The sequence below is a fragment of the Cetorhinus maximus genome, chromosome 1, assembly GCF_964194155.1.
Source record: "Cetorhinus maximus chromosome 1, sCetMax3.hap1.1, whole genome shotgun sequence".
Lineage (NCBI taxonomy): Eukaryota > Metazoa > Chordata > Chondrichthyes > Lamniformes > Cetorhinidae > Cetorhinus > Cetorhinus maximus.
Window position 1 is genome coordinate 43,147,899 of NC_135879.1, and position 24,914 is coordinate 43,172,812.

General features: G+C 40.2%; 1 protein-coding gene across 4 annotated transcripts in view; it reads right to left on the minus strand.

The window, feature by feature from the left end:
• rapgef2b (Rap guanine nucleotide exchange factor 2b) overlaps nt 1–24,914 on the minus strand; it is a 534,998-nt gene that overhangs the window by 377,867 nt on the left and 132,217 nt on the right. For all 4 annotated transcript variants that reach the window (XM_078540424.1, XM_078540432.1, XM_078540414.1 and 1 more), the window contains exon 2: nt 3,046–3,116. In XM_078540424.1, coding sequence (XP_078396550.1) covers nt 3,046–3,116 — 71 coding nt within the window. The remainder of the gene's footprint in view (nt 1–3,045; nt 3,117–24,914) is intronic.

A 24,914-nucleotide genomic window follows, 5' to 3' on the forward strand; every position in this document is an offset into this window, starting at 1 on the left:
AGTGCTCCAGGTATGATCACACCAGTGCCCTACACAACTGCAGTAAGATACCTTTACTTTTATACTCCAGTCCCTTTGTAATAATATACCACGTGTTTTCCAATTGTTTGCTCTACCTGCAAGTTAACTTTCTGTGATTTGCGAACAAGGACACACAGGTCCCTCTGAGTGTCAACATTTCCTAGACCCTCACCATGTAAAAAATATTCTGCTTTTCTATTTTTCTTACCAAAGTGGATAACTTCACATTATATTCCATTTAGCCACCTTCTTGTCCACTCATTTCACCTGTCTAAATCCTTTTGCAGCCTGTGTCCTCCTTACTATTATTTTCTCATCTTTCTATCAACAGAAAACTTGGATACATTACACTCGGTCCCCTCATTTAAGTCATTGACATAGACTGTAAATAGCTAAGCCTCAAGGACTGATCCTTGCAATACCTCCCTAGTTACAACCTGCCATCCTAAAAACGACCCACTTGTTCAGACTTTGTTTTCTGTCTGTTAACCAATGCTAACTTATTATTACCCCTAATCCCATGAGCTCTAATCCTATATAATGACCTCTTGTTTGGCATCTTGTCCAATTCTTTTTGAAAATCCAAATTAACTACCTCCATTGGTTCCCATTCTCCAACCTATTTGTCATAATATCAAAAAACCCTAAACACAATTACCCTTTCATAAATCCGTGCCGTTGCCACATAATCACATTATGATTTTTGAAGTGCCATTATCGTATCCCTAATAGATGTTGGCATTTTCCCTTCTACTAATGACAGGATAACGAGCCTTCGGTTCCATGTTTTCTCTCTCTCTTCTTTGTTGAATAGCAAGGTTATGTTTTCTATCTTTGAATCCATGGGAACAGTTCCAGAATCTAGGGAATTCTGGAAGATCCAATGCAAATCCAATCTGCTATCTCTGCAGCCACCTTTTTTAAAACCCTAGCGTGCGCGTCATCAGGTCCAGAGGACAGTCTTTTTTAGTCCCTTTACTTTTTGTGGAAAGCCTAATACCAGAGTCTGAGAAAGAAGTCAAAAAAAGGGGAAACAGGTTTGATTAAGCTTACAGGGTTAGAATTGAGAATAAATTTAGGAGGAGTTAGATGAATAATGAGCCAAGGGGAGTGAGAAGCCAAAACAGCTCATGTCACAGATGTCACCAAGGCAGTTCTCAATGAAATGATCAAGAGATATAAAGAGGGTAGGGTCCAAGGTATATGGAGAAAGCTAGAGACAAGAGAAAATATCATATTCGTTGTATGATGGGAAGCCTCTTGGCCAAAATCATGCAGAGGTGAAAGTGGAAGAACTTAGCCTTTGATGAGGCTGCGCAAAGGGCAATGAATCTCTGGTGGGGAATTCTACATTTGGGTTGTTGGCCCATGCTCATTTCCTCTTTTTCATACTGTGAATCTAACTGGTGTTTCCAGCATTTCCCTCTTTCATTTCAGATCATACATTTTTTTCCCCCAAACTCTCTTCCTCCACCCCCATCCTTCCCACCAACCCACATCATATTCTTAATTTCCCCCGTGTCAGCTTTTCATCATCTTAGTTACTTGTCTGCTCTTTTGATCTCATATCTTTTCATTTTCACAAGGATGATCATGAACAGTTAAGTAGTTTGCATATTGTTCAGTCTATCGTCGTCTTCTCATGGTTGAAGTATCTACCAATTCTTTTCCTCTCCTTCCCTTTCTTTCCTCTTCCATCCTCAGGAGCTTGCTTATGTTTCAGTTCTGAGGAACAGTATATACTCAAAACATTCATTGGTGATAAGACACCAGGTTTTGAAGAGTCATCTTGGCCTAGTGGCAGAACTGTGTCTCTGAGTCAGAAGATTGTGGATTCAAGCTCCACTTTAAGACTTGAGCATTTAATCGATGCTAACTCTTCAGAGGAGAACTGCTCCAAACAGGAGCAGTTCTATATTGTCGAGATGTCATCACATGGATGGGATGCTAAAACAGGTGGCATATCTCCAAAGATGAGGAACTTTTCATCATGCTCAGGCCCACATTCAATCCCCAAGCAACATCAAATATAAAATAATCAGGTCTTTATCTCATTGATGTGCATGGGGTTTGTTGTGCTCAAAAATGACTGCCACCTTTCCCGACAAAACAATAGTGATTGAGCTTCCACCGTACTTCATTGGCTATGAAATTCCATCTCTCTGTAAAGCTCCAACACGGATGAACTATGATTAATCCAGAAAGAGATTTTTTAAAACTTGATATTTAAAATACGTTAAATAAGCAGGATTCTATCTGAAATACAAAAGAGTGTGCTTGGAACCCAGTTTTTTTTTCTTTTTATGGTGCTCTGCTGTTGGCAGAACGAGACCTATCAGTGTTGTCCATTCCATACATACCTGCAACAACCAAATGAACTGCAGGATGACAGAGTTTACACAACATATACCCTATTGTACATTTGTCAGGGTAAAATCTGCATTTTAATAAATTTCAGCTCTCATAGCTGACTCAGTTCCAATAATAATGAATATCGAATGTACAAACTTAACAGTGAATGCATTTCTAAAATCCAATTGTAACATCACAAATAAAATGCAGATATGTCACAGACGTAATTAAATCACACAAGTCTTGAGCATAGTCCACTAAAATATTAAAAAACACGGAAGAATAATTGGTCTATAAAAGGCAACATTTTATTAAAGTTAAAATATAGTATAATTATCTTTTAAAAATACTAAATTTTTATTTATAGAAGAGTTGCAGTAAAACAGGTAAAAACAATGTCCTTCAGGGAAGGAAATCTGCCATCCATAACCAGTCTGGCTTACATGTGACTCCAGACCCACAGCGACGTGGATGACTCTTAACTTCCCTCTGAAATGGCATGCCAAGCCATTCAGTTCAAGGGCAATCAGAGATGGGCAACAAATGCTGGCCTTGCCAGCGACAGCCATGTCCACAAAAGAATAAAGAAGAAAAAGGGGTGATTAGAATATTTAAATATTCAACATATTTAATTAACATGATGAAAATTAATGACAAAATAGTCACTCTTACCTCAGCTGGTGTTCCCTCAAATTGGACAATGCTTCCATTCCATGAAGATAAGAATAAACAATTTCCAAATCCTGCAAAGTTAAAAATTATTTATTAGCTATTAACGCGTCAAAATTCAGTTTCAGCTAATTATGAAAAGGATCCAATCTTTGTCACATTTTTCACAAAGTCTTGAAATGAAAGGCTCACACTTTGAAAAATATATGCTAAGAAGAAATTGCCATTTGGTCATTTTGGGTTCCCACAAGCCTAAATTCCCATCATATCCCTCAACATCCTGTTATTTCCACAAACCAATATAATTTTCTTTTGGATCATTTGTGCCATTAGCTTTAATATTGTTCCTTGACAATCATTCTGTGTTTATTTTCTTTTGTGCAAAATCATTTTGTCTGAATTCCCAACTCAATCGTTATTTATTAATATTGTCCCAAGCTTTTGAACACCTTCATACATTTTTTTATGAAATATACTTAAAAATCGCCTTTATATTCAGAAATATTCTACCAGGTCACCCTGAAGTTTCTCTATTTTCAATGAGGAACAATCCAACTTCATTAATCATGGTTCAGATCTTATATTTCCAATACATTGTTTTATCATCTTTAATTACCTATGCTCTCTCCTCTCAAACACAACAATGTTCTTCCAACTGTATTAGACCACAAATAAAAAGATATTGAGACACCATTGGCGATGCAAATAAGATTTACAAGGGTGATGCCCAAACTGTAAAGTTATGCCTATCAGAAAAGCCTAGTTCTCCCTTCTCTGAAAAGAGATGGCTAAGTGGGTTAACTTAACAGAAGTCATTAAAATTATGGAAGATTTTGATAAAGTGGACACAGAAAGAGAATTAATACATGGCTTGCAACAAATTTACATTCCTTTAAGGCACAAAAGGCCAGCAGGAAAAAGTGATCCAACCATGGCTAACAAGTTAAGGATTCTATTAGGTCTTAGAAAAAGGCATATAAAGTTGCCAAAAAAAAGTTGTAAGCCTGAGGATTAGGAGCATTTTAAATTTCAGCAAAGGAGAACCAAGAAACTAATACATAAAGAGAAATTATGATATGAAAGTAAACTAGTGAGGAACATAAAAATGGACTATAAAAGTTTCGATAAGTATGTCAAAAGGGAAAGGTTAGTAAGGACAAATGTGGGCTCCTTACAGGTAGAGGATGGAGAATTTATAATGGAAAATAAGGAACCAGCAGAGAAACTAAACAAATACTTTGGGCGGGAATGTGTGGGATCATTGCCGGCGGGACGGAAAATTTGACGGACCAGCAAAAGGTCCGTTGTCTTTGTGCGGGAATTTCAGGACCTGTGGCAGCTGGTATCAGAAAATCCCACCCTTTGTGTCTGTCTTCACAGGAGAATATGCAAAAAACCTCCCTAAACTATTCGGGAGCCATGGGACTAGTGAGATTGAGGATCTAAAATAAATTGTTAGTAAAAAAATTGTGCTGGAGAAATGAATGGGCCTGAAAATGTATCAGCCCCCTGGACCTGATAATCTATGTCCCAGAGTGTTGAAAGAGGTGGCTGTAGAGTTGTAGATGCATTGGTGATCATCTTTCAAAATTCTATAGATTCTGGAACAGTGCCTGCAAATTGGAAGGTAACAAGTGTAACCCCACTATTTAAGAAAGGAGTGAGAGAGAAAGCAGGGACCAGCAGATCTGGTAGCCTGACATCAGCAGTAGGGAAATTGCTAGAACCTATTATAAAGGATCTGATGATGGGACACTTAGAAGATAATGGTAAGATTGGGCAGAGTCAACATGGATTTATGAAAGGGAAATCATGTTTGACAAACCTGTTGAGTTTTTTTGAAGATGTTACTGGCAGGATAGATAGGGAAGAACCAGTGAATGTGGTGTATTTGGATTTTCAGAAGGCTTACGGTAAGGTCCCACAGAGGATATTAGTAAGCAAAATTAGAGCTCGTGGGATTGGGGGAAATATACTGGCATGGATTGAGGATTGGTTAACGGACAGAGAGTAGGGGATAAACGGATCATTCTCAGGTTGGTAGGCTGTGACTAGTAGGGTACCACAAGGATCAGTGCTTGGGACCCAGCTATTCACAATCTATATCAATGATTTGGATGTGCGGACCAAGTGTAATATTTCCAAGTTTGCTGATGACACAAAACTTGGTGGGAACATGAGTTGTGAGGAGAATGCAAAGAGACTTCAGGGAGATTTAGGCAGACTGAGTGTGCAAGAACACAGCAGAAGGAATGTAATGTGGAAAAATGTGAAGTTATTCATTTTGGTAGGAAAACAAAAATGCAGAGTGTTTCGTAAATGGGGAGCGATTGGGAAGTGTTGATGTCTAAATGGATCTGGGTGTTCTCGTTTATAAGTCACTAAAAGCTAATATACAGGAGCAACAAGCAATTAGAAAGGCAAATGGTAAGTTAGCCTTTATTGCAAGGGATTGGAGTACAGGAGTAAGGAAGTCTTGCTGCAGTTGTTGTAGAGCCTTGGTGAGATCACGTCTCAAATACTGTGTGCATTTTTGGTCTCCTTACCTAAGGAAGAATATACTGGACATAGAGGGAGTGCAACGAGGGTACATCAGACTAATCTCTGGGATGGCAGTATTGTCCCATGAGAAACGATTGAGGAGGCTGGGCCTGTATTCTCCAGAGTTTAGAAGAATTAGAGGTGATCTACTTGAAGCATACAAAATTCTTACAGGGCTCAACAGGGTAGATACAGGAAGGATGCCTCCCCTGGCTGGGATGATCTAGAAACAGGAGACCTAGTCACAGAATAAGAGGTAGACCATTTAGGACCAAGATGAGGAGGAGTTTCTTCAGTCATATGGTGGTGAATCTTTGGAATTCTCTACCCCAGAGGCTGTGGAGGCTCAGTCATTGAGTATGTTCAAAGCAGGGGTCGATTGATTTCTAGATATCAACGACATCAAGGAATACTGGGATAGTGCTGAAGGTGGTGTTGAAATAGAAGATCAACCATGACCGAGTTAAGTGGCAGAGCAGCTCCAACGGGCCGAATGGCCTACTCCTGGTCCTTACGTCCCTATGTTCCATTTTTGAGGAAGAGCAAAACTTGTGATATAAGATAATTACCAAGAAAATAAAAGGAAATTCAGGAGAAATTTTTTTACCAAGGAAGTGGAGAATGTGCAATTCACAATCACAGTGAGTAGTTGAGGTCAAGCGTACAGAAACATTTAAGGGGAAGCTAGGTAAGCATCTGAGGGAGAAGGGAATAGAGCGTACTGCTGATGGAGAGTTAGATGACGAAGAATGGGAGGAGGCATGAGTGAAGTATAAAAGCCAGCATGGTTTGGTTAGGCTGAAACAATGCACAACACTGAAAAGCCTATGTAAGATGAACCTATACTCTACTATTCGCATAGGCTTCAATCACTTCAGTATCACCATCCTATTTTTTATTTGTATTCTATCCCTTTGCTAGTTCAACACATTACCATATTTGTCTTTTTCATTGTAGCTTTACAATGAGTTGATAGTTTTCAACAATCCTCAAATCTCTTTCCTGATCAGTTTCTACACAACTGATCAATTCAACAGCTACTCCTTTATTGTGTCCCATGCTTACAATTTGACATTTGTTATCGACTAACCTAGTTTACTGAAACATCCAAATCCTGAATTCAATTGAAATGCTCCGTATTATTTTCTCTCCCCCACAATTTTAGTATCTTCTGGAAACTTGGAGATCTTACTTTCGATACCCTCGCCCAAGAAAAAGTTAAAGTATTTTTAATGATAACTGCCCACTTTTTGATGAATATGAGTCCATTTTCTTTCAAGCATTCTATTCTATCCATGATGCTGTACCATAATTTCCAACACTGAACTCTCTCCTTTTTGAAAATTAAAGGATTTAACGCTCACAGCACTTCCTTTGCCCACCACAGATGGTTTATTAAGCACAAATCCCCTGCTGCTTCTGAACCAGTTGCTCACTGCCCATCATCAAGTTGTAATCTCCTCAGTTTTCTCTGCTGGATCCCATAAAATTGTTCTGAAAATAAGTGGCATTAAATTGGTCGGTCAATTGTTTCCAAGTACTTTCAAAGAGAGTTATGTTGGTCAGTTCCATCTTTTTCAATTATGTTTAATGTACCATTAGCATGTTCATGGTTAGTCTTGAGAAAAAGTAACATCGCAAAGCCACTGATAGGAAAAAGTAAAATAAAGACTTACTGAAAATGAGCATGACAAAATGCCTGCATTGTATCCTTAACAGTTAAAGACTTTTTAATGGCCTTCTGCTTAGTTATGAACTACCATTCTGAATTGCTTGGGGACATTTTGCCATATTAAAATGTCCTATTTAAATAATGCATTATATAAATAATATATATAAATGCATTATCATAAATAGATGCTTCTGGCAATATAAAGTTGTATCATTACAGTTTTAAAATTACAAAAAGGATGTTGTGCATTCTTTCAATCAAATTTTCTCACGCCTCAGCCCTGACATCAAAGGGAAAGATGTACTGTCAAACAGAGCGTGGAGAGAACTTGTTTGAAGGAATCATTAGTAGAAATACAATTATCCCTCACTCTACATTTACACTCATTCACCACCTGCATTATTTTTGAATTTCTTCCAATTACGCAAAGGTACAAGGAAACAATCTGAAAAGAGAGTGTTTGAGTTTTGCAGTTTTAAACAACAGAAATCTGGGAGCAGCTGTCTGAGACAAGAGAGGAACTGTTGTGCAAACAGAGCCTTTTATTCAGTGTAGAAATTTTTATCTGAAAACGAGGCCAAGGCACACACATGACATTAGAACCTCCTGGCCTACAACATAAGCTTATTATTGCAAAGCTTGCAGCTGAATTCTAGGTCAAACACACTAACTCCCAGTTTTAAATGTTGAGCACAAAGTTTAGATATGTTTATGTTCATTTTGCTGTCAGTTATACCATACATGAAATTGCACTGATGCATAAAGGCTGGTCAGAATTTAAATGCAACATTTGTGAATTGCTGCTTTAAAATTTTGCGTGTTGTTAAAGATTGAAATGACAATCAACCCGACTTTGTGAGAATTCAACGACAATCAAAAGTATTTGGCGTGGCAGATGGAACTTCTTTCTAATTCACTGTTTCAAAAAATTCCCACATGAACAGTTTGGAGTAGAATTTGACAGAACCAAAATCTATCATTCACCATAAAGTCACTGTACAAATCAATGACATCACCGACTGAACGGTTTAACACGCAAATAACAAAAACTTGCATTTATATAGCACCTTCAACTTAGTAAAACATTCCAAGGCTCATATGCAACATAATCAGACAGAAATTGACACTAAGGCAACAAAGGAACATGAGAAAAGCAAGATGTGCATTTATATGGCACTTTTCACAAGCACCAGACATCGATTTCCAGCATCCGCAGTAGCTTTTAGCTTTTTGTTTTTATCTCAAAGAGCTTAACAACCATGGGGGTGCTCTGCGCTCCCCCCCAGGACACAATCTTTCTTCCCCCCCACCACCAAGGTCAGTGCCATGGATTACTTACCTGCGACTGAGATGGCCTCAACGGTAGGCCCCGGGAGCAAGCTGCACTGCTCAGATCTCACCCAGCCTGTCAGCAAGTTGGGCAAGATAGAATCGCCTGGGTTTCCAAGTAAATACTTTTATGCGGAATGGCAACCTGACTCAATTATCACTCCATCGGAATTTACGGCCCAATGTCTCCACCACAGTGTAGGCCAGATCCTAACCTCTCCCTGCGTGAAAAAGCTTTTCGTGTCACGTTTGGTTCTTTTGCCATTCTTCTTAAATTGTGTCCTTTAGTTCTTGAAACTTCTGCCATGTGGAACGGTTTCTCCCTATTTACTCTGACCAGACCTCTCTTGATTTTGAACATCTCTATCAAATCTCCACTCTTAAGGAGAAAAAACATAGCTTCTCTAATCTATTCTCATAACTGAAGGTTCCCATCCCTGGAACCATTCTTGTAAATCTTTTCTGCATCCTCTCTAATGCCATCCTTTCTTAAGTGTAGTGCCCAAAATTGGACACAATAATCCAGCTGCGATCAAACCAATGCATTATAGAGGCTTACCATAACCTCATTGCTTTTATACTTTATGCATCTATTTTTAAAGCCCAGGATTCTGTATGCCATTTTAACCACTTTCTCAACCTGTTCCTGCTACTTACAAAGATTTGTACACATATGCCCCCAGGTCCCTCTGCTCCTGCACCCTCTTTAGAATTGCACCCTTAATTTTCTTTTGTCTCTCGTACATCCTAACAAAATACATCATTTCACACTCTGCACTGAATTTCATCTGCCACATTCTACCCATTCCACCAGCCTGTCTAAGTCCTTTTGAAGTCTATCACTATCTCACAGTTAACAATACTTCCAAGTTTTATGTCATCTGCAAATTTTGAAATTTTGCCCTGTACACCCAAGTCTAGAGCATTAGTATTGATCAAGAGAAGCAGTGGTCCTAACACAGATCCCTAGAGAACCCCACTATATACCTTCTTCTAGTCCAAAAGTCAACTGTTCACCACGACACTCTGTTTCCTGTCACTCTGGCAACTTAATTTTGATGCAGCCATTGTCCCTTTTATTCCAAGGGTTTCAACTTTACAGGCAAGCCTGTTATGTGGCAGTTTATCAAATGCCTTTTGGAAGTCCATGCACACTGCATCAACCGCATTAGCCTCATCAACCCTCTGTTACCTCCTCAAAATTTCCAGCAAGTTAGCTAAACACAATTTGCCCGTAACAATTCCATGCTGACTTTCCTTAATTAATCTACATTTGTCAAAGTGATTTTGTCCCAGATTCTTGTTTCTCAAAGCTTTCCCATAACCAAGGTTAAACTGACTGGTCTGTTATTGCTGGGCTTCTCTTTACACATTTCTTTGAACAAAGATGTTACATTTGCAATTTTCCAGTTCTCTGGCATTAGCTCAGAGTCTAATGTGGTTTGGAAAATTATGGCTAGTGCCTCTGCAATTTCCTTCTTTACTGCTCTATGTATTGTGGATGCATCTCATCCGGCCCTGGTAACTTACCACTTTAAGTACAGTTAAGCCTTTCTAATACCTCGACTTTTATCAATTTTTAGCCCACCCAGTATCTGAACCACCTCGACCTTCACTACAATTTTGGCAGCGTCTTCTTCCTTGATAAAGATACATGTAAAGTACTCATTTAATGCCTTAGCCATGCTCTCTGCCTCCATGCTTAAATGTTCCTAATCAGCTCCACTCTTTTTTAATTCATTCATGGGATGTGGGTGTTACTGGCTAGGCCAGCATTTATTGCTCATCCCTAATTGCCCTTGAGAAGGTTGTGATGAGCTGCCTTCTTGAACTGCTGCAGTCCATGTGGTGTAGGTATACCCACAGTGCTGTTAGGGAGGGAGTTCCAGGATTTGGACACAGCGACGGCAATATATTTCCAAGTCAGGATGGTGAGTGGTTTGGAGGTGAACTACCTTGTGGTGGTGTTCCCATGTATCTGCTGCCCTAGTCCTTCTAGATGGTAGAGGTCGTGGGTTTGTAAAGTGCTGTTGAAGGAGCCTTGGTGAGTTCCTGCAGTAAATCTTGTCGAAGGACACACTGCTGCCACTGTGTGTCAGAGGTGGAGGGGGTGAATGTTCATGGATTGGGTGCCAATCAAGCGGGCTGTTTTGTTCTAGATGTTGTTGAGCTTCTTGGGTGTCGTTGGAGCTGCAGTCATTCAGGCAAGTGGAAAGTATTCTATCACACTCCTGAATTGTGCCCGGTAGATGGTAGACAGACTTTGGGGAGTTACTCGCCACAGGATTCCTAGCCTCAGACTTGCCCTTGTAGCCACAGTATTTATGTGGCTGGTCCAGTTCAGTTTCTGGTCAATGGTAACCCCCAGGATGTTGATAGTGGGTGATTCAGCGATGATAATGCATTGAAATCTCAAGGGGAGACAGTTAGATTCTCTTTTGTTGGAGATGGTCATTGCTTGGCACTTGTATATGTTATTTTCCATTTGTCAGCCCAAGCCTGGATATTGTCCAGGTCTTGCTGCATTTGGACATGGACTCCTTCAGTATCGGAGGAGTCGCAAATGGTGAACATTGAGCAAGCATCACCACTTCTGACCTTATGATGAAAGCAAGGTCATCGATGAAGCAGTTGTTACTATCCTTGTTGTTACTATCAGTTGTTACTATTCCGCCAACTCCAGCATGATGCCACCACCAAACACATCTTCCCTTCATCCCCCCGGCGGCATTCCGTAGGGATCGTTCCCTCCGGGACACCCTGGTCCACTCCTCCATCACCCCCTACTCCTCAACCCCCACCTATGGCACCTCCCCATGCCCACGCAGAAGATGCAACACCTGCCCCTTCACTTCCTCTCTCCTCACCGTCCAAGGGCCCAAACACTCCTTTCAAGTGAAGCAGCATTTCACTTGCATTTCTGCTAACTTAGTCTACTGCATTCGTTGCTCCCAATGCGGTCTCCTCTACATTGGAGAGACCAAACGCAAACTGGGCGACCGTTTTGCAGAACACCTGCGGTCTGTCCGCAAGAAAGACCCAAACCTCCCTGTGGCTTGCCATTTTAACACTCCACCCTGTTCTCTTGCCCACATGTCTGTCCTTGGCTTGCTGCATTGTTCCAGTGAAGCCCAACGCAAACTGGAGGAACAGCACCTCATCTTCCGACTAGGCACTTTACAGCCTTCCGGGCTGAATATTGAATTCAACAACTTTAGATCTTAAACTCCCTCCCCCCATCCCCACCCCGTTTCTTCCCCTTCCCTTTTGTTTTTTTCAATAATTTATATAGATTTTTCTTGTCCCACCTATTTCCATTATTTTTAAATCTACAACTAATACCTTGTCAATCTTTCCACCCCACCCCCACTAGAGCTGTACCTTGAGTGTCCTGCCATCCATTCTCAATTAGCACATTCTCTTAGATAATATCACCACCTTCAACACCTCTTTGATCCTTTTGTCTGTGACATCTTTTGATTCACTGCTTGCTTGTCCCTACAACCACCCCACCCTCAACTTCTCTCCCCCCGCCCCCCACCTTAAACCAGCTTATATTTCACCTCTCTCCTAACTACACTCAGTTCTGTTGAAGGGTCATTGAACTCGAAACGTCAACTCTTTTCTTCTCCACCGATGCTGCCAGACCTGCTGAGTTTTTCCAGGTAACTCTGTTTTTGTTTTTGTTACTATCCTTTTGCTATTTATATACCTATAGAAGACTTTTGGATTTCTCTTTAGGCTAGCTGTCAATCTCTTCTCATACTCTCACTTTGCTTCTCATTTCTTTTTTTCACTACCTGTCTGAACTTTCAATATTCAGTCTGATGCTCCCTTGTATTACTAACCTGACATCTATCTTACATGTCCTCTTTTTCAGCTTCACCTTATTCTCAACTTCTTTCATTGTTCAGGGAGCTCTGGCTTTGTTTGTCCTACCTTCCCTCTCATGTGAACGTACCTCAATCAAGGGTGTTGCACAAGGGGCCGGAATTGGAGAATGCAAATTTCTCAGATGGTTGGTTCGCTTGAGGTTACAAATAGGGAAGGCTGAGGAAATGGAGGCATTTTAAAACATAAAATCAGGATATTTCATGGACAAGGAATCAATGTAGGTAAGCAAGCACAGGGGTCATGAGCAAACAAGACTTGGTGCAAGTTACAATATAAACAGCAGTATTTTGGGATGAACTTAAGGTTATGGTGGGTGGAAGATGGGAAACAACTCTATTTCCCCTATTCTCTCTCAGCTCTACCTCCTCCCCAAACTCAACACACACCCCACTCTCGCAACTATACTCGCCCTCTTATCAATCAACCCCTACCCCTCACTCTGGCGTCACAGCAGTTTTCAAGCTTCAAAATGGGGTCACAGTGGGAAGAAGTTTGGGAAGTACTGGATTAGAAATGGGGTAGGACTTTGCAAGGATTGAGGTGTCAACGGGATGTTTTAGGGGACAGGTTGATAATGGCAGATTTGAAAGGGCGAGGTGGTGGCAGAGGAGTAGGAGCCATTAAAAGTATCAGCTAGCATGGGGACCAAGAAGAGGATTGGTGCTCAGCATAAATGGGAATAGGACTGAAACTGTATGAGGCAAGATGAACTCAGGGAGCGCAAGAGGGGAGAGAAGAAAAAAACTAGACAAAGATAACCTTAGGGGATATTTGGCTTGGAGGAAAAAGGGAACGGAGAGATGCAGCAGAATGGATAGAATCAATTTTGGTGACAAAGACATCCATGAACTTGTACTGTCGTTGGAATAGAGGGCCGAGGAGGCAGGGGAGGGGGGAAATAGTTGTTCAATAGGAAAAGAAGCTGGTCTTTGAATCATTACATTCCAGGATGATCCTGGAATAGTGAACAGTTCTGGCAGAGGACCAAATATTACTTAAATGTGATCCATTCAGATTTGGCAATAAATAGTTAAACCAGATATATGCAACAGATTGTGCCAAAATGGTGGTTTCCAGTTGAAAATAAATGTATGAATCACTATTATGCAATAGTCTGCTTGATTTTTCTAAACATTTCTGTTGAAGATATCAAGAACTAATAACATCCTAGGAAAATTACTAAGCGTGATAGTATGAATGAGTTCAATGGACATAAAAATAACCTAGTTTAAGGACATTCTCCCTCATGCTGCTCAGGGTTCAAAAACCACTCACCAATGTCATCAATATTCATTGTAAACAAAAATACCTCCTCTCCAAAACAAAAACAAACCATAAAGGAAGAATATCTTCATTCTTTGTCTGCTTGAGTTTTAAAACTCAACCATCAGGACTCTTTAATCTACCCTTAAGTTCTTAAACTGGTTATAACCATATATGAAAATCAAAATTAACACTGGACAGTAAAAAGACCATTACTACAGAAAATTCAATATTACCAGCAAATCAGAGTTTCTAAAACCAAATTAAGTCAAGCTGAAACAAATCTTTTCAGATCATATCAATAAGAGGGTACCCGGAGGTTTAGCATGCCCACTTATTCTCGAACTACAACGGAAATGGACAATAAATTATCTGAGACTACGATTGAATTTCCATGCTTATGCTCCAATTTTCCTTTAGCACCTTACGATTGTGGACACTTCAGCTCAAACGTGGGATTTACTCCACTCTTGTTTAATGACTCCAACTCCAAATTACCCCTGATTTTTGACAGCCCTCTGCTCCTGGTCCACAGCTCCTTTAAAGCATCCAGCAGATTCTCTCTGCCTGTTTCCAAGCTGTTCCAGCTCCAGGCATAAACTGCCTGTTTCAGAACTGCTCCCAGGCTGACTAACGGTTTCTCTGAGAAAATATACAGATGAACACAAAATAAAAGGTTAACTCCTCTGCATAACCTATTTCCATAGCAACGTGGCATACCAGGGATGTTCCAAATAGAAATTTAAATCAATTACCTCCAACTTTAAACCTGTCTTTTTATCTGAAAAGTATATGGACACTTTTAAGATCTTCGCTTGTTTACCCATTGGTTTTAAGTTTTTCATTCATCTGGGCCCACACGAATAATTTAAACTCCTTATGGAGATAACTGTAAGCATCTCGTCTCCACCAAGACTCAGAAAAAGGTCACCAATTGTTTAGTGTTTTCACACTTCTACCTCGGACCTGAATAAATAAACACAGGCCATCCTTTGAATTGCAATTACTTTAAGTCTGTTTACCAGCTTCCCAAAACAGGTTCTTTCCATTATCTTACATTTTAAAACTTCAATCCCCACTGAAAGTTATAAAACATATGAATCATGAAACTTGACATTTTTGCAACAGGGGAGCAAGGTTGGAAAGAGAAGGAAAGGCTTGTATTTATATAACACATTTTACAGCCTCAGGGCATCTCAAAGTGCTTTGCAGCCAATGAACCCAAGACCTCTGTCTCATAGATGGGCAAGGGCAGCAGATGCAATGGATACACCACCACCTGGAAGTTGCATTCCAAGCCACACACCATCCTGACTTCGAACTATATCGCCATTCCTTCACTGTCACTGGGTCAAAATCATGGAACTTCCTTCCTTGCAGCGCTGTGGGTGTACCTATACCCACATGGACTGCAGTGATTCAAGAAAGCAGCTCATCACCACCTTCTCAAGGGCAATTAGCGATGGGCAACAAATGCTGGCCTAGCCAGTGACACACACACCCTGTGAAAGGATAAAAAAAAACTTTTGAAGTGTAGTCACTATTCTATGAAATGCGGCAACTAATTTGCAGACAGCATGCTCTCTCAAACAGCCATGTGATAACGACCAGATAATCTATTTTTGTGATGTACGCAATATAAAATATTGGCCAGGACACTGAGAAGAACCCCTCTGCTCTTCTCCTTTGATTCTACAGTGAGACTAAGAGTGTAAATATGGAACTTTCTATCAATTCACAGATTACTTTAGGGTTTGCACTCTGGAGGGACTATAACAGCACACCATATGGAGGAGAGCAGAATCACCAAAGCAACTTCTGGATTTCCGCATTATTGTGTGTGTACGCAGACTCCCAAAGTTGCTGTCAGTTTCAGTGGAGTATTGATGGTAAAGGCAAAATCTAGGCTACTAAAGGTACTGTCTATCAAAGGTCAGTTTAACATTGACATTTAGCACAGGACAAATTTTATGTTGACGTTGAGATAAGTAAAGCTTACAAAGAAACAAATATTACTTAATGCTGTTCATTAAGTAGTTTAATATTTAATAAGCCTGCCTAGCAATTTACAGCATGAGCCGCAGTCTGATCACCTACCAAGGACAAGGAGATTATTATCATGATGCCACCTAATTTATCAAAGTTCAATGACGGGGTTTTTGCCAGACTGCTGCGCCTTGCTATGTTTACCTAAATATTAAAGCCGTCACAGCACATTCAAGGTTCACTTCCAAAGAAAGATATTTAATTAAAACTTAAGAATTTTCTTTGTCTTTACCGAACTGTAGTTTCAAGATTAGAACTGAATGAATCAAAAATGTAGAACAATCTCTGACAAGTTTTCCATTTTCAGTCACAAACATTCCCTACTTTTCTCATTTGTGCCCTTCAGGGAAACACACCCAGAGATAACCCCTTTCATTTTCAACATTAAAAGCTCATTAATGTCACTGTAATTTATTCTTGTAATGCCCCTGCAATGCAGTTACAGCAGCACATACAGAACGCAGGGAAAAAGCATATTTTCTGCCTTCTACCTCCTCCTAGTGACTCATGAAAAACATACAATTGGCATTTTTCTTAAGTGAACAGTAATGCCACCGGACAGCCAACACTGATTTTTTTCATTAACAATTTAGAGAAATTATAATCCTTTTTGGGCTCCTTTGTACGAAATTCTCAGTTAGGTCATTTCCTGCACAGGGGTTTCATTTTAAATTACAATTCCAGCATTTTTTGACTGCAATTCAAGTTTTAAATTTACAGCAATAACCAAGTTGGCTAAAAAATGAGGGTTTTGAAAAGACAACTGAAATGGTGTTTTTAAATGACCAAAACACTTGCACTTATTAAACATACTCCTCCCCTTGTCCTCTGAATCAGATACCTCTGGGAGGCTAAAGTACTCCCTCACTTGTTCAACGTTGCTTCGAGTCCATTCCAATGTCACCTTATAGCTCCATGTTTAACTGTGCGGTTTCCTCAAATTTTACAGAAAATAAACTAGCTGTTTGCACATAGTGGAGATGCAAGTATAACATGTTTGCTAAATACAAAGGCTAGGATGAAGCAATCATATTTATTATATATGGAATCAGCAAGGAGGATGATCAGAATTGGCATCCATAATAGGGTACCAGAGGCAGAAACAAAAGAGAAGGGAAATCAAAAACTAGTACAGTTAAGAGGAAACATTAGGTAGAATAAGAGAATCAAAGAGAATCAAGTGGCATAGGAAAATACTGAGTTCAGTATTATCCTCCATCTTTTATATACTATAACAGAAGCAAACATTGTAATACTAGCTTTCAACTGAAAAACATTTTCTTATTAAGGTTCCATGCACCAGTACCAGGGAAAGGAACATTACTGCACATACAGCACTGTCAGCATCAAGGACATACAACTTGGATGAGAAAAGACCATTCAGCCTACTGCAGCTCATTCCTTTAGTACTTTAACACGAAAGGAAGAGGCCTCAACACAATAAAACTGCTTTCATGTGCTTTATGCAAACCTCAGAAGTGCACAACCTACTGCATGAGTGTGGTGTTTCTGCTTCCCAGAGCAGCCGGAAAGAGATCAATTCATTCCATTCTTCTGCAACTTTTGGTACTGAGTTACTAAGAGTACCCACAAACATTCCAACCCTTAGGGCCAGCAGAAAGATGGGGCTTTCATTCTATCAGTTTTTCAAAACTAGTAAACAATGTATCAAGGCAACTCTTACGTAAACGACCATGTTATAGTGTTCTAATGTTTAAAAATACTATTATTATTGCAGTTCTACTTGTAACCTTTTATAACTTGTAGTTTTTAATTCAACAAAGAAAAAAAGTAAAACATTTTATCAAAATTTAATTTTCAACAGAGACTCCCCCAACTGGCTCTGGCAGATCCATAACGGCAATTACACAACTTATCTTCAAACACAGCAATTTTGATTTGTCATGAGAATCATTGACACTGGTTATTTTGTTCTTCTAAACAATTTGTTGAGCTTCTTGAGTTGTTGGAGCTACACTTATTCAGGCAAGTGGAGAGTATTCCAACACGCTCCTGACTTGGGCCTTGTAGATGGTGGACAGAATTCCTAGTCTCTGACCTGCTCTTGTAGCCACAGTAATTATATGGCTGCTCCAGTTCAGTTTCTGATCAATGGTAACCCCCAGTATGTTGATAGTGGGGGATTCAGCAATGGTAATGCCATTGAATGTCAACGGGAGATGGTAAGATTCTCTCTTATTGGAGATGGTCAATGCCTGACACTTACGTGATACGAATGTTTCTTGCTGCTTATCAGCCCAATCCCGAATGTTGTCCAGGTTTTGGCTGCATATGGAGAAGGACCGCTTCAGTATCTGAGGAGCCACAAATGGTGAACATTATACAATCATTCGTGAATATCCCTTCTGACCTTATGGCAGGAGGGGAGGTCATTGATGAAGCAGCTGCAGTTGGTTGGGCCGAGGACACTACCTGAGGAACTCCTGCAGTGATGTCCCGGGACTGAAATGATTGACCTCCAACAATCACAACCATCTTTCTTTGTGCTAAGTATGAGTCCAACAAGTAGAGAGATTTCCCCGCAATTCCCATTGACTCCAGTTTTGCTAGGGCTCCTTGATGTCACACTAATTCAAATGCTGTCTTGATGTCAAGGGCAGTCACCCTCACCTCTGGAGTTCAACTCTTTTTTCCATGTTTGAACCAAGGCTGCAGTGAGGTCAAGATCTCAGTGGCCTGGCAAAATCAGTGAGCAAGTTATTGTTGAGTAAGCGCCACTTGAAAGCACCGTCACCAACACCTATAACTTTGCTGATGATCGAGAGTAAACTGATGAGGCAGTAATTGGATGGGTTGGATTTATCCTGCTTTTTGTGGACAGGACACACCTGGTCAATTTTCCATATTGCTGGGTAAATGCCAGTGTTGTGGCTATAATGGAACAGTTTGGTTAGGAGTGTGGCTAATTCTGGAGCACAAGTCTTCAGTATTATTGCTGGCATGTTGTCAGGGCCCATAGCCTTTGCAGTATCCAGTGCCTTCAACCATTTCTTGATATCACATGGAGCGAATCAAATTGCCCGAAGACTAGCATCTGTGATGCTGGGGCTTCAGGAGATGGACCATCCACTCTGCACTTCTGGCTGAAGATGTTGCAAATGCTTCAGCCTTATCTTTTGCACTGATCTGCTGGGCTCCCTCATCATTAAGAATAGGGATATTTGTGGAACCACCTCCTCCTGTTAGTTGTTTACTTGTCCACCACCATTCACGACTGGACGTGGGAGGACTGCAGAGTTTAGATCAGATCTATTGATTGATTGATTTTTAAGTATGCCTCGTGTTGTTCCTGGCATGCCCTCCTACAGTCCTCATTAAACCAGGGTTGATCCCTTGGTTTGATGGTAATGGTAGAGTCGGGGATATGGAAGCCAGAAGGTTACAGATTGAGGTTGCATGCAATTATGTTGCTGCTGCTGATGGCCCCCAGCACTTCATGGATGCCCAGTTTTGAGTTGATAGATCTGTTTAAAATCTATCGTGGTAATGCCACACAACACGATGGGAGGTATCCTCAAAGTGAAGGTGTGACTTCATTCCACAAGGACTGTGCAGTAGTTACTCCTACCAATACCGTCATTGACAGATGCATCTGCGACAGGTAGATTGGTGAGGACAGCATCAAGTAGGTTTTTCCCTCTTGTTGATTCCCTCAAGCTGACGAAGACCCAGTCTAGCAGCTATTTCCTTTAGTACTCGGCCAGTTTGTTCAGTAGAGTTGCTACTGAGCCACTCTCGGTAATGGACATGAAAGTCCACCACCCAGAGTATATTCTGTGCCCTTGTCATCCTCAGTGCTTCCTAAAGATGGTGTTCAACATGGAGGAAGACTGATTCATCAGCTGAAAGGTGACAACAGGTGGCAACCAGCAGGAGTTTTCCATGCCCATGTTTGACCTGATTCCGATGTTGGGCTACTCCTCATCACTGTGCCACCATCATCACAGGAATGAAGATAGTGGTGTCTGGGACATTGTCTGAAAGGCATGATTCAGTGGGTATGACTATGTCAAGGCTGTTGCTTGACCAGTCCGTGGGACTGCTCTCTCAATTTTGGAACAAGCCCCCAGGTGTTATTTGCAGGGTCAACTGTGCCCTTGTCGTTTCTGGTGTCGAGGTCAATGTTGGGTGGTCCATCCACTTTCATTCCTTTTAGACTTCATGGTTTGATACAACTGAGTGACTGCTAGGCAGGCCATTTCAGAGGGTATTTAAGAGTCAACCATATTGCTGTGGGTCTGGAGACACATGTAAACCAGACCAGGTCAAGATGGGAGATTTGCTTCCCTACAGGGCATTCGTGAACCAGATAGGTTTTCATGATAATCAACAATGGTCTTGTGGTCACCATTAGACTAGGTTTTAATTCCAGATTTGTTAATTGAATTCAAATTCCACCAGCTGCCATGCTGGGATTTGAACCCATTCCCCAAAGCATTAGCCTTGGCCTCTGGGGAGGTCAACTAATCCAGTAACATCTTCAGTAATATCACCACTACACCACCACCTCCCCCTCCAATGACCAGATAATCTGTGATGTTAATTGAAGGATAAATATTGGCCAGGACACCTGGAATAATTCCCCTGCTCTTTTTCAAAATAGTGCCGTGGATCTTTTACATTACTTGGTATAGTTTTGGTCTCTTTATTTGGAAAATATATAATTGTGTTAGAAGCAGCTCGGAGAAGGCTCATTCAACTCATTCCTGGCGTGAGGGGCTCACCTTATGAAAAAAGGCTGAAGAGGTTGGAGTTTAGAAGAATCAGAGGTAATTTTATTGAAACATACAAGATCCTGAGGGGACTTGATAGGGTAGATAATGGGAGGATGTTTCCACTTGTGAGTGAAACTAGAACTAGGGGAGACAGTTTAAGAATAAGAGGTCTATCTGTTAAGACAGAGATGAGAATTTTTTTTTCTCTGAGGGTCATTAGTATGTGGAATTCTCTTCCCCAGAAAGTAATGGAGGCTGGGTCATTGAATTTATTCTAGGCAGAGTTAGACAGATATTTGATAGACAAAGGAGTCAAGAGTTATGGGGGGGCAGACGGCAAAGTGGAGTTGAGACCACAAGAAGATTAGCCATGATCTTATGGAATGGTGGAGAATGAAGGGCTAAACGGCCTACTCCTGTTCCCATTCAAGGAGGTAGATGGGACCTGAATTTAGCATCCAATCCAAAAGATAGCACCTCCGGCTGTGTCAGCCTTAAATTTTGTACTCAAGCCCTGGAGTGGGCCTTGAACTCGGAATCTTGTAATTCAGAGGCAAGAGTGCTACCAGCTGACACACAAGGGTTCAAGTTCACAAATCTTTTAAAGCAGAAAAAACATCAATAGAGCCATAAATAAATCCTGGGTTTGTATAAAGGGAACCACAGAGTACCAAAGCAAAGAGGGAGTGCTAATTTTTTTTTTTACAAATCATTGGTTAGGTTGCAGTTAGAATACTGCATCCAGTTTTGGGTGCCTAACTTTAGGAATGATGTGAAACAATCAATAGAGTATAAAAGAGATTTACTGACATGATATCAGAATGAGGGACTTCCGATATGAGGAGAAACTAGAACTTTAACTAGTGCGCAGAGTGTCAAAAGGAATTATAATACAGCATTCAAAGTTGATCAGTGTCAGCCATTTAATCACCAATTCATGAAAAGAACAAAGGATGAAATTAGGGTTTTTCTCCCTGCAGCCATCAGTTCAACGAATGTACTCCAGCGACAAACAATGGTAGAAAGAAAATGTGATAACATATGAGCAAAGTGGATAAATATTTGAAAAATAAAAACATAAAAGGGTACTGAGAAAGGGAAGGTGAAAAAAATTATATATAATTACATCAGGTAACTGCTGATTCACATTTCTGTTTTGATTATAGATTTTCAATATCTCAATATTTTTCTTTTTTAATAATAAAATTAAAGGTTTTAAAGTTACCTCACCAAGAGGTGGCACAATTCCTTTATTCTTCAAATTTGCAGATACCCAAACCCAACAATCCCTGGCCACAAAAATCCATGTGTCAACTAATGTACAAGAAATTCAAGAGCCACTTTTCCAACCAAACCACCTTCCAAAGTGAAATATCTCACACATTTCTATAAAATTCAACTTACAATAACAACATAGATAGATGGCTGGTGAAGTTGAAAAAGTTCTGCATGTCACTGATCAGCATGTGCACGCATTTTCGATAAAAATTCCTGGGAAGGAAAAAATAGAGCGCTCCATGCTTTTCTCCTTTCTGTGTTGATTATTTATTTATATTTTAACATGCGTTCAATTTCAACATTTGTTGTGCATTTTCATGAGGGTTAAAAGATATTGATTACTGTCACTTGTTTGGATTTTTGCACCAGATATTCACTTGAATTCACTGGCTATTATGATAACAGATCTCATGCCCTTTTACCCTCAAAACCTGGTTAAATAAATGTGACCCAGCAATTTTAACAGCATCCTCACTCCATACACAGGCAAATGACAAAATACATACTGTGTTACAATCTCCATAGAAACTGTTAACTTTTCAAAAAAGATATTCGAACTTCCAGTTAATAGCTAAAAGAATAACATGTCAAGATTTCACACTTTAAAACCTTTATTGTAACAAATGATTAAACTCACGATTCACTAAACACTATATTTTCTTTTTGTAAGCAACTCGTACTACAGAGAGGAACATTCCCCTTTTATACTTAGCACACATCACACTCCCCATGGAATGATAGTCCTTATAGCAAGCAGTTTCTCCCAGCTTCAATGGGTTCTCGTATCCATGTTCACTGAGTAGTAACTTCATGTGACCATCTTCAGACACTTCCCTCAGTTTTCGGAGTTTCTTAAATCCACCACCAGCAGTAAAGCCTGTTAACATGATTCTTCTTCCCCTGGCTATGCCCAATCTCCCAGAATCCGTAGAAGGCTGCAGGATGAGTCTCTTCAACTAGAGGCAGTCTCCTTCCTAAACCCGGCTGTGATAGTTCATAAAGTCAAGTAGGCTTTTTCCTTTGCTGACCACACAGAACCTCTGTTGTCTGTCTGTGATATTCTTTGATTTCTGGAGAAGCCTGTAACCTGGTCTCAAAAATGGCTTCCTCGACAGTCTTCCATATGGCAATGTGAAACTATTGGCAGAAATGCTAATTAGCTATTTTTGAACCCCAACTCCCTTTTTATCTTAGAAGTAAATGGACCTAGTATTTACATCCTGATACATATAACACCTTTCTGGACTTTGGGAGACTGTCGGTCTACTTACTGCAAAGTTAGGGACTTCTGCCATTGTCTCCAAGCATAAATACCTTGCCCCTTCTTCTCAGTAAAACAATTTAAGCCTTCCTTTAATCCCTAACACTCAAACTACCCAGGCTTACTGTCACACAGACCTTGGAACAAGTCACATGGACCCCTTCATTTAAAGCTACAATCACAAAATGTAACAATCTTATAAAATTTAATATTGTAACAACTGCCATACAAGTTCTCTTTACAGCAGAGTAATATAGCATTTTACTAAGGTAAGGCACAGATTCAAAGCATCGGTTGTTATTTTTTTAAAAATGAATCATACTCATTTCTCCATTCCCCCAGCTTTGAAAAATATATAGAACTTCAAATTTTATACACATAGATTTATCTTTGCGATTTCCCATTTCCAAAAATCCATTTCCATCTCCATCTGAGCTGTCGTTTCATACTTTTAAAACACCAACAATAACTTCAGCACTGAAAAAACACCATGTACCAGATAGCAAAAGTGAGCATGTATTGGAAGTAATCCCATTATGCTTCTGAGATGGTGGATTGGTACACTCAGCTCTCAGTAACAGTCATAGCCACAAAGTGAAATCTACCATTTGAAGTGTAAGTAGGAGGCTCCTAAATGCCTGCCTTAGCTAAGCCATTGAAGACTGGCTCTTAGATTGCAAAGATTGCCTTCTCACATGGCATAAAATGGTTGATATTGTATATAATGTTGCATACTAATTAACTCGAATTACCCTGAACACCACACATACACTGGGATGTACTTGTGAAACGAAAAGAGCAACCTGGTGATAGGATCATCCATAATGTTACTTATGGTTGATAACTCCTGCAGGATGCTACTAATTGAAATGGTGGAAAAGGAATATTGAGTGAATCACAAGTCTGAGTTGGTCCAGATCCACAGCTGTGTTTCCAATGAGAACTGTTGGCCATGGTTATCACTTGAAAGGGAGCACTTAAAGCAGGAAATTTAAGCTGGGGGCCTACAGAAGGGACAGAAAAATGCTGTAGTTGAGATTGGAGAGTGCTCTTAAAGGATTCCTGCTTTTCATAATGAATTTAATAAAATATGCCAGCAATTCCTCAAAATATATCTCTCTTGTTAAAGGGGCATTGTAATAGCTACTACTATTGCTCCCCTTGAGAGTTATGCTACTTGCAATTATACTCCCTGCAGAGCAGTACGACAGCCAAGTTGAGGGACTGAATTGCTGTTTCAATAGCATACGGTCCCTGATCGAGGCAACGTGAACACCCTTGCAGGGCTCCTGAAGCGCATATCCTGTGTACGGAATTTCTCATACCGAGAGAAGGCTTAAAGTGCAACCAACAGGTTTGCAATTAACAGACTTTACATAGGAACATAGGACCCACTAGATATCATTGGGTCCTATAGTTGCACCGTTTTAGCATTAAATGTTGATAACATTCATGTCAGCGGTTTATTGTCATAAAACCATAATGAATTTGGTGAAAAGCTCTTAACGTGGTGCATGCAAAATCACTGATACCCGTGCATCGGCATTTGGAGTGATTTTCACACCAAAATTCCCTATGCAACAAGAAAAAACTGCAGAGGCACAGCAGGTCAGTCAAAATATATAGAAAGTCAGCAAGCATGTATAGAGAGCAGAAAAGGTGACATTTCAGCTGCAGACCCTTCTTCAAAACTGACATCTCTTTATACTTGGAGTTTTGGCCGAATAGCATGCTTAGGCAGTTCTTCAATAGCTTCCTACCACTCTTTCTTAGGGAAGCCTTGTTTCCAATTGCCTCTAAGTAGATGAGCGGGTGCAATGCTCTCTGTCGACCAAGGGACCTTGTCTACCCT